Source organism: Cheilinus undulatus, linkage group 20, assembly GCF_018320785.1.
Source record: "Cheilinus undulatus linkage group 20, ASM1832078v1, whole genome shotgun sequence".
NCBI classification, from domain to species: Eukaryota; Metazoa; Chordata; class Actinopteri; order Labriformes; family Labridae; genus Cheilinus; species Cheilinus undulatus.
The window spans coordinates 5,931,306-5,942,756 of NC_054884.1; the positions used below are offsets into that span (position 1 = coordinate 5,931,306).

At 39.4% G+C, this 11,451-nt stretch overlaps 1 protein-coding gene across 1 annotated transcript in view; it reads right to left on the reverse strand.

Annotated features, from left to right (window-relative positions):
* The window catches only part of LOC121528491 (RNA binding protein fox-1 homolog 3-like), a 464,058-nt gene extending 454,524 nt beyond the window's left edge, over positions 1-9,534 (reverse strand). Inside the window, exon 1 of the mRNA XM_041815974.1 lies at positions 9,478-9,534. Coding sequence (XP_041671908.1) covers positions 9,478-9,499 — 22 coding nt within the window. The 5' untranslated portion in view covers positions 9,500-9,534. The remainder of the gene's footprint in view (positions 1-9,477) is intronic.
* Between the last annotated feature and the right edge of the window lie 1,917 nt (positions 9,535-11,451).

Here is an 11,451-nt window from a genome sequence, read left to right on the forward strand (position 1 = left end):
GCAGCAGAGCTTCATGAACGTGTTTCCATGTCTGAGCAGCTGCATGCAAGCCCCGCATCACCAAGTCCAACGCCAAGCATCGGATGAAGTGGTGCAGGCCTGTGCTGGACTGAGGATATTTGTAGTGGACAATCATGCTTTGAATTCTGGATGCGTTTGTGTGTGTTTGTTAGTTAAATCATCACCATGGTGATCTTTCCTCTTTAGCCCCAGATGCTAGTGTTTATTTGTGTTAATAATGTAAGGCTGGCTTTAACAGCTCGCTGGCTGCTTTGTGCTCCAACACCAATTAAGGCCAGGCTTTAATTTTTAATGAGGAGGAAACAAACACTCACAGCTTCTCTAACATTAACAAATGACTATGGGGTCAAATTCTACCAATCAGCATGGAGCAATCAGCCCGGAGCAATCAGCGCCACAGGTGCGGTTTGGATTAGTTTGTGTTTCCAGGGATCAGTCGATACTCATTGAGCTGAATGCCTCTCTGGTCTCTTGTTTCCGTGCGTGTTTATCTTAACAATATATACTGAGGTGTAATTCAGCCCATCTGTCTCCTGATGACAGCAAATATGTGACAAATGTAAAATTATAGTGCAGGAGTGAGATTAATTTCATAATGAAAAACAAGAGTTTCCATTAACCTCTGGGCAGCAGAAAACTTAATATAACAATTCTGAGAAGACAAGTCTCGCAGCTTTACGGGCTGCTGGGGGAGAAAAGATGATCAGGAAACTCATCAAGGGTTAGATAGCAAAGATACTATCCTGATCACTGCCCAAGACTTTCATAAAACTCTATGGGACTGTTTTAGTCTAACAACAATAAAGATTTTAGAAAGGATGTCTAGAACCAAAATACACCTGTTCTGTGTGGATAAGGACTGTCACAACAGTTACACTCATAATCAACAATCAGGGTTTGTTGAGTTCAATTTCACTGGCGACACCCAGGCCTAATTACCAGACCTGCTGAATCCAGAAATCCCTTAAATAGAACCTGTCTGACAAATTGAGGGAGGCTAAAGATCTCATAAGAAACACACCATGGTACTAAGAATTCAAGAACAGATGAGAAACAAAGTCACTGACATCTGTCAGTCTGGAAAGGGTTACAAAGCCATTTCAAAGGCTTTGGGGCTCAAGTGAATCACGGTGAGAGCCATTATCCACAAATGGAGAAAACTTGGTACAGTGGTGAACCTACCAAAATACTCCAAGAGTGCATCAATGACTCATCCAGGAGGTCACAGAAGAACCCAGAACAACATCGAAAGACCTGCAGGCCTCACTTGGCTCAATTAAGGGAAAAAAATTGCATCATAGGAAAGTTCCAAGACCGAAACCCCTGCTGACCAAAAGGAGCACAAAGGCTCATCTCACATTTGACTGAACACATCCTGATGATTCCCAAGACTTTTGGGAGAATATTCTGAGGACCAACGAGGCAAAAGATGAAGTTCTGGGAAGGTTTTTGTCCAGTTACATCTGGAATAAAACTAACACAACATTTCTACAAAAGAATATCCCACCAGCAGTCAAACATGCTGGTGGTAGTGGGATGATCTGGGGCTGCTTTGCTGCCTCAGGACCTAGCCTACTTGTTGTAATAGATGAGACAATGATTTCTGCTCTCTACCAGAAAATCTTGTAAGAGAGTGGCTCAAATGAACTTGGCTTGTGCAGCAGGACAATCTGAAACCCACCAGCTCTAAATGGCAAAAAGCAACGTTTTTTAGTGGCCCTGTCAAGGTCTGGACTTAAATCTGTTTGAGATGCTGTGGCATGACCTTTAACAGGATGTGCACGCTCAAAAACCCTCCAAGATGGCTAAATTAAAACAATTCTGCAAAGCAGAGTGGGCAAAAATTCCTCTACAGTGATGTGGGAGACTCATTGCTAGTTACCACAAACGCTTGCTTGCAGTCATTGCCACTAAGGTTGGAACAACAGTTTATCAGGGTTAGGGGTAATTACTTTTTCACATGATGCAAGAACTTTATAAGATGCATTCTTTTTACTCAGGTTAGAATTTGTTTGATGATCTGATACATTTAAGTGTGACAAATGTGCAAAAAAGAAAAAAGAAAAGAAATTAAGAAGGGGCACCCCACATCTCAAGATCAGCTTTCTCCTCGGTGCAACTGACCATAAAGTTTTTATCCATTGGGATGCATCTACAAAAGGATTATACCAAGCCAGCCAGTTGTTAATATCTCTTTCTTTTACTTTTATTGTGTTTTAGTTTTACCTGTGCAAAACAGCTTATATGCAAAATGTGTGGTTTTCTACTTTGTATTGGTAAATTGTCTGTTTGCATGTACACTGTATTTGTTTTTGTTTATACACCATTATAGCATAGATGGATTAATGGCCAGTAAAAGTTTGTTCCTAAAATTAAGCACCTCAAACAAAAACTTGAAAACTGTATTTCAATGTTGAAATGCTCTGACAGCGAAATATAAGTTTATCCTCTTTCTTTCTTATGGAAGTCAAATGTCAGCACCAACAATCCTCTCATTCCTGACTGTCCAGAAAATAGTTTTCTGCTCAATTTGTCAGTGAATCTGTGGAGCTTGAATATCCACCGAGGAACCATCGACAGCACTTCCTGAAGCTGCTGATTGCTGATTTCTGTCAACACTCCATACCAGCGAAAAATAGGAATAAGAATAAAAATCAATACAAATATTAACACCCTTCAAGTGTTTCATACTGCGCTTGACAGAGTGGAGAAGTTCAGAGTATTCAGAGTACACACAGAAGTCATACAAAGGTTTATATACCTGGATCTTAAAGAAAAACACATCTCTTAAACACACTTTAGTACCTACACTAGTTCTCTTTTTTATGGTCCACTATTCCCTCAAATTTGACAAAATTAAAGAAAAATCTATTTTTTATACTTTGCTTGGGAAAAACAAGTTCTACTCTAACTTCCCAGGAAATCAATGTTTCTGAAAGATGGACTGATTTACAGTCTTTTCTAAGATTGCCCAGAGTTTAAACTAATCAGGGAGTTCAACCCAGACAAAGAAAAAAATAAAAATGAATTTAAAAATAAAAATGAAATAAAATTGGCAAAGGCAATTTGAGGGTAATGGACTGTACTCCGCTCCTATGCAGCTGTGTAAAATAACTACTAACAGTATAAAAACAGTATTAAATGTGTTGCTTTACACTAATTTAGTCATTTTCATAGCAGCAGTGACAATTCTCTAAAGAGTAATAAAAACAATTTCACCATGTATGATTACAAAAACCTTTTTTGAATGACAGGATTCCATTAAATGCAGAAACTCACAACTCATAATTAACAAGAGAAGATGAGTGAAGAAAAGGAGATGAGGTTGGAAAAAGTTATTTTTAGGCTGAAATAAAAGAAAGAGGGATATTAAGAGACAACAGGGAAACATGGACACTAGAGGACATTTTCTGACACCACTCTGGAAATAAACAACCAAATAAGTAGATAAATATCAATAGATGCTAAGTAACCCCCATGATCACTCCATTTTAAATCAGTATTTATTTAAAACTTTTTTAATCAGGTAAGTGATTGCTCTTTTCATTCTCCTTTTCTTTTTCTATATCAGCTGTTTCTTTTACAAGTTAAAAGTGAGTGAGTAAAACAAACAAACAAATTAACAGACCTTGCATAGTGGTTACTGAGTGACTGAGCAAGGCCACCCATAAGGTTTAAATGCCAAGCCAAACTGGGAGCACATTGATGTTGGCAAAATCATGGTCTATTATAAAGTTGAGCTGTGATAACCATATTTTGTTGTTCACTGAAATGATAGAAATTCTTATTAAAGCAACAAAAAAAGAATCTGGGGGCTAAAAGAGGCAGAATTGCACAAAAAGTTTTTTTTTTAAATGAGTTAAAAGTTGCCAAAAAGGGAAAAAATTTCCAAAAATTGGTTAAAGGTTTCAAAATGGGCCTAAAAACTGGGTGAATATGGGTTTAGAGTGACGAAAATGGGCAAAAAGTTGAAAAATGGGTGATAACAAAAATTTTGGCAAAATGGGAAACCAATGGCTTGAAATGGCAAAATGGTTGAAATCAGCATTTTAGGGGTGTGTAGTGTTGCCTGCAGAAGTGGGTATACCTTGTATTTTGTGAAAAGATTCATTATAGGATAAAACGCCAAGTAAAATAAAACTCTAAATACCAAATAAACCTAAAAAATAGGTGCATTGACACTCAATCTCGGCTGCTTGACTTCAGGAAGCTAGCATCATTCTAAAATCATGATCAGGGTAGCAAGATGACAGAAGCACCGGCAGATCCAGTCACATAGCAGGATATCCCAAGGACCCCATCTCCCCTACATTGCCTCTGATTGACTTACCCTGATATTCTTACATCAACAGCAGGCAGTGATGAGTTGTAGTCAGTAGAGTAGTAGGGTGGGTCATGCCTAAACTATCCAAGGAAAACAAATAAACCCAAATCCTGCTGATGTGTAGTATAGTTCAGACTCCTTATGCACCCCAGACAGAAAATAGAGCACTTAAAATCACACCCTCATTGTGTAGATTCTACTTCTCTTTGTAGGATCTGTGAATAGAGATTAATATCGACCCAATATGTCAGCACACAGATGCACAATGTTTGCCACAACTGCTCTAGTGCAGTATCACTATGACAGATCTCCTCATGAAGCTTCAAAGAGGCTTCAGTAAAACTACAACAATGATCATCTCTCTGAGCTACGCACAGCTTTCCAATTAGCTGCCATGTCAGTGTGATTGGGCTGCAGAGCCTTGATTGGGCCTGGAGGCCTACTGACGAACACTGATAGAGGCTAAACCAGGCCAAGCTGTAATTGATATGATAGAGCGGGTGGAGGAACACTGGCTATGTGTGCTTCAGTTATGAGTTAGATATTCCAGTCACTCGCTCATGGCATATGTTGATTAAACTGATCTCTACTATAAAATATTTCATGGGTTTGCTCTCCGATGTTTGCTCAAAGATGTTCCAGTCATCTCTATTTTAAGAGTAACCACAGACCCAGACCACTTACTGCAGAAAACCAATGAATATGGATATTTAGTAGGCTTTTTGATTAAGCTGGCCACAAATCTGTACATGTGGGTTCAGCACATTGAAGTTCAGGAGATCCAGAAATTATTCAGACCCACTTCACTTTTTTAAATGTTGTTGTGTTGCAACCTGATGCTACAACTGTTTAAATTCATTCATTTTTCCCTCTCATTACTTTACAATCAGTACTCCGAACACAAAGTCTCAGAAATGTTTGCAAATTTATGAAAAATAAAGAAAAAACTGAATAAATATCAAATTGACATAATTATTCAGAAACTTTGCAAAAAGACTTGAAATTTTGTTCAGGTTCTCCCCATTTCTCTGAAGCTTTGCTGATATTTTTCTTCACCTTGATTTGAATCCACCTGTGGAAAATTAAATTGATTGTACAAAAACATTAGTGCTGCGCTGAAGGTTCCTAAGAGCACCATGTCCTCCATAATTCTCAAATGCAAGAAGTTTGGCACAACCAGGAGTCTTCGAAGAGTTGGTTTCCAGGCCAAACTGAGCAATCATAAGGAGAAGGGTCACCGAGATCTGATCTAGAGATCCTGTGTAGAGATGGGACAAAGTTCCAGAAGGTCAGCCATTACTGTAGTCTTCATATCAGCTTCATATATCAGATCTGGACTTTATGGCAGAGTGGCTAGATGGAAGCCTCTCCTCAGTGCTAAACTTATAAAAAGGAGTTTGCAAAAAACAGTTGGAGGACTCTCAGACTGTGAGACACAAGATTCTCTGGTCTGATGAAGCCAACATTCAGCTGTTTCAATTCTAAATGTTATGTCTGGAGGAAACCAGACACTGATCAATACCATCCCAACAGTGAAGCATGGTGGTGGCAGCATCATGCTGTGGGGCTGTTTTTCAGCAGCAGAGACTGGGAGACTGGTCAGGGTCGAGGGAAAGCTGAATGGAGTAGAGTTTAGAGATATCCCCAACAAAAACCTGCTCCTCACTGCTAAGAACATCAGAATGGGCTGAAGGATCACCTTCCACCATGACAGTGACTCTGAGCAAACAGCCAAAACAGCACAGGAATGGCTTAGGGATGACTAAGAGCGGCCCAGCCAGAGCCCTGACATGAAACCTATCAAACACCTCTGGAGAGACCTGAAAATGACTTTCCAACGATGGCCCCTATTCAACCTGACTGAGATTGAGAGGATTGACAAAGACGAATGGCAGAAAATCTCCCAGGACTGCAGGGATTGTTGCATCATATTAGATGCTTCAACTAAGTACTGAGTAAAGAGTCTGAATGCTTATGTCTATGTGATATTTCATTGTGTTTGCTTTTTAGTGCCCTTCCTTGAGCTGCCACCTTATGGTGGTGGAAGGGTTTGTGTGTCCCGACATCCTAGGAGCTAAGTTGTCGTGGCTTGCATCGGTCTGTCGTGGTGAAGAAAGAGCTCATGGTGAAAAAAAGCTCTTGATTCACTGGTCAATCTATGTTCCTACCCTCACCCATGGTCAAGAGCTGTGGGTAGCAACCGAAAGAACAAGACTGCGGATACAGGCAGCTGAAATGAGTTTCCTCTGCAGGGTGTCTGGGCTCTCCCTTGGAGGTAGGCTGAGAAGATCAGGCATCCGGGAAGGATTCAGAGTCCCGCTGCTCCTCTGCGTCGAGAGGAGCCAGATTAGGTGGCTTGGTCATTTGGTCCGGATGCCTTCTGGACGCCTCTCTGGTGAGGTGTTCCGGCCAGATCCCACTGGGAGGAGGCCCTGGGGAAGACCCAGGACACGCTAGAGAGACTATGTCTCCCATCTGGCCTGGGAACGCCTTGGGATCCCCTGGGAAAAGCTGGACGAAGGGAGGGAAGTGTGGCCTTTCCTGCTTAGGCTGCTACCCCCGCGACCCGACCTCAGATAAGTGGAAGAAGATGGATGGATTTTTTTTGTTGGGTAAATTTGCTAAAGTTTCTAAAATCCTGAATTGAAACAACTGAATGATAAGTTCACTATAGCTTAAAGCAGAGGTTCTCAACCTTTTCAGCCCACAACCCCAAAAAAGAAGGTGCCAGAGACCGGGGACCCCCACTGTACCTGAAGGTGGTTGAACACAGACATGCACAATCAAGAATAGTCACATGGAGACAAGGCTGTCCATGAAGGGGATAAATGGGAGAGCTTTCTGGGACCCAGACAAACTGGGGGCCAACAAAATCATGGTCCACTGTAAAGTTAAGCCTTGATATTCATATCTGACATTTAACCTGAAAAAATAACCACTTTTATCAAAGAATTTTTTTTAATGATTTGTGCTGCAGTATATAGACTTCTTAAAAATGTAAGTGGCTTTTCTTAAAAACAAGAGATGGAAATGTGGTGAAATCAAATTAGCAGAAGACATGGCAAGAATTGACAAAAAGTTGCAAAAATGAGCAAAAAATGGGTTAAAGTTGCATAAACAGGCATAAAAGTGGTTCAAGGGAATAAAAAGGTGGCTGAAATAGGTTAAAAGTGGCACAAATGGGTGGAAAAGTTGGTGAAATGGGATTTAAAAGTAGGAAAAAGTGGTTGAAAGGGTTTGAAATTGACAAAAATGGGTTTAGGGTGGTGTAAGTGTGTTAGAATTGGCAAAAAAATGGATGGGAAAAAGTGAGGAAAATTTATTTTTAAATGTGGCAAAAATGGGTCCAAACTGTGCAGAAATTGAAAATGGGTTCAGATGTGGCAAATAACAGTAACAAAATTAGCAGGGGAAAAATTCATTTGAAAATATTTTAAAGGCACCTGGCGACACCCTCTTAGTGTCTCGTGACCCCCAAAGGGGTCCCGACCCCAAGGTTGAGAACCACTGGTTTAAAGCAATCATAGCCAACAAACACTATCTTGAAATATCTCTGATAACTACGACTCATCATATCTTTCATTTTTTACATGCAGTTTTAGAGTCTACCTTAGTCTAAGTGAGCCGTTATGAAGTCATGTTGGGGCTGTTTGAGGAGCTTGGACCTTTTTGTTAGGGGCTTTGTTCTCTCTCAAGGACATTTTTGGAAAAAAATTAAAATCTGTGTTGATGCTATCTTATTTTTGACATGTACCTTATGTTTACAGTGAACCTAATATTTGATTTACTCACATATCAGGTGTGTCTTGAGGCCCCCTGGAGCATGAGGCCCAAGGCATCATGCCTTGGAACCACCTATGTCTGTCTAATATGCTCTGCTTCCATTCAACAACATGCTGAACTAAACGTCTATCTGCAGAGGGAAACATACAGAGGATATCGCCCACAATACAGTGGAGCAGAGTGTGAGAACTCCATGGATCGTGTATATTTCCACAGATCTAAGCTGGTTGTGATTGATCTTTCCTCCTGCTATTAGATTGGTATTGATGTGCTGGTAGGACAGATGGCCACACCTACAGCCAGGGTCACGCTTCAGAAACTCAAAATTTAATCGAAATAATAATACATTTTTTATGATCGAGCTGCAGTGAGGTTTGGAAGCGAGCGCTGGGTTGCAGAGAGAGTGTGTGCAGGGTAACATTAGGACTGAGCGTTTACAGCCAGCGTTTACGAGTCTGCACTAAAACACACCGTGCACGCTGAGGAAACTGGGAAACATAACGGCAAAACACTTTGTGTTTAAGATCCAAAAGGTACTGCAGAAGTTCATCCAGTATAAGGCTCAATCTCAGCCAAACAGTCAGCATATTAACGGTTTAGTCATCTCTACTGTTGCCTCCTTGATTGACAACTGGTTCAACAAGATCCCCATTTAAAAGCAAGCATGTTCCTTATTTTAAGTAGCCGTAAAGCCTCTCTTAACCCAGCTACCTTCTATTCTATGATAAAGAATAATGCAATGAGAGCGAGCATGTAAGGACCCAAAGTTCAGATTAAAAGGCCAACATGACAAGCTGTAAATAATATAGTAGATACCAGCTTCTTTGGCAGGCCTGAAGGACCCTTTTCTTTTTTATTCAATTATTACAGAGGGAGGGAGAGAGCGAGGAAAAGGAGGGAAGAGGAGGAGAGAAAACGTGAGAAAGAAGAAAGGTGGATGGATAGATAGATAGCTAGATAAAGAGAAAGAGGGAGAGAGTGTGCAGCGGCGTGGCAGAGGCAGGCAGAATTAAAGAGGCTTTTTTGTGGCGTTTAATATCCATTCATTGGCTGGACTGCTGACACAGTGAGAGCACTGCACTCAGGATTTATAGCCACTTCTAATGGGCATGCCCAGAACCAAAGCACTGCAGTCAGCACATTCTCCCTCCACACACACACACAGGCATTCACAAAGACAGCCCACTGAACACACACACACCTGGGTAGCTGTGCCGTGGATGTCTGAGCACATGTATCAGTAAAACCACTGGATGTGGGAGCGAATAGATGTGGTCATGTCGTGTGATTGCATGTACGAAAAACTCAAGAGTGCACAAGTGCGCAGTGAAACAAACACATACACCGACCTGCCCAGCTGGGGGTCTCCATGTACAGCCGACTGGTCGCAGAGAAGGGACCTTTGTGCTGCCCTGTCAGAGAAGCAGAGAGAGAGGGGGGAAGGTTGTTAAGGTGCAGAGACTGAGTTCAACATTAGACAAGACAGAGACATGATTCACATGTAAACCAGTGATTCCACTGCAGATAGAAGCCGTCACACAGAGAGCATGGTTCAACGTTTGAGTCACCACAGTACAGCACTGAATACACACATTTAAAAAAATTAAGTGTATTTATGATTACAGAATTTCTACATATTTTTTAATATGTAGAAATTTTTTTAAACCATAATTAACCCTTCTTATCTGTAAATACTTCAAGTGAACACCTTCTAGCTTTTTTCTATATACCAATTATAACACTGTGATCTGTTTTTTTTCCTCTTATAGATAAAATAATATAATATAATAAACAACAAAATATATCATTTGTAATTAATTTGTACACTTTTTAGGCAATGCAAACACATTTTTCCATAATAATAAAGCTGAAATAAACTGGATTGTTTGGGGTGACACTTATAAAGGAGTTTATTATATCACTCAGATCACTATTTTAAAGGAGGGTGTAATGTATTAGTAAAAAGATGCATTAAGGCCACTAAAATAAATAAATACATGAATGAAATACATAAAATCAAATAAAATAACATAAAACAAATTTTAAAAACTTAATTCAAATAAAATTAAGTCAAATAAATTAGAATAAAACAAATGAAGTAAAGTTAAATAAAATGAAATAAGAAAGATAAAATGAAAAATAAGTGAAATAACATAAATAAAAGAGAGTAAAATAAATGAATTTAAGTTAAATAAAATGAGATAGAATAAAATAAGATAAAAATAAGTCAAATAAAACAAAGAAAATATAATAAAATAAATGAAGTTAAAAAAAATAAAAGAAAACAAAACCAACAAAGTAAAATAAAATAAAATAAAATAAAATAAAATAAAATAAAATAAAGGTACTGCATGGCAGCGCAGGGGTTAGCGCTGTTGCCTCACAGCAGGAAGGTCCCTGTTTCCCAGTCAGGGCCTTTCTGTGTGGAGTTTGTGTGTTCTCCATGTGCACATGTGGGTTCTCTCTGGGTATTCCAGCTTCCTCCCACCACCAAAAACATGCTCATTAGGTTAACTGGTGACTCTAAATTGGCCGTAGGTGTGAGCGTGCCTGGTTGTCTGTCTCTATATGTCAGCCCTGCGATTGACTGGCGACCAGTCCAGGGTGTGCCCCGCCTCTCGCCCAATGTTAGCTGGGATAGGCTCCAGCCCCTGCATCCCTCAACGGGATGAGCGGTATAGAAAATGAATGGATGGATGGAAAATAAAATAAAGTAAAACAAAAAAATTAGAAAATATTACATTGAGTTCTGAAAAAAATAAGTACATAAATAAATAACAATTCTGAGTTGTTGGGATTTTTTTACTTTAAAAAAGTTGTAATTTTTTTTCCACCCCTTTTTTGAGTTTTCAAGAGTTTGGCTTAATACTGTTAAATAATCTTTTTTTTTTTTTTTTTTTATAGAGTCATTGGAGGGTCATTGATTATTATTTAAAAAAAACAAAAACAAAAAAAAAAAAAACAAACAAAAAAAAAACGAATACTGGCTGGATCAGAGTCTCCTGGATGGTGTCACTGTTTTTTTCTGAATAGGCCCAGTTTTTTTACAATATCTCCTTTAAGTCTGCATGCTGATGCTGATGTGATGACTCTGGACTAAAATCAATGATTTCATTATTGCTTGGTTCCAGTTAAAAGTATGATTTAATCAGACACTTACCTGCATGACTAGTTCAAAGCAAACGTCTTCATCTGGTATAATTATCTTCCAAGCAAGAGGCCATTATCCACCTTATAATCTCAAAATTACAAAACTTGGGTTTCCATGAATTTATGGCTTTTTAAACTCAAAAAGGTTGTTTTTCTCACTCAAATGTATGACT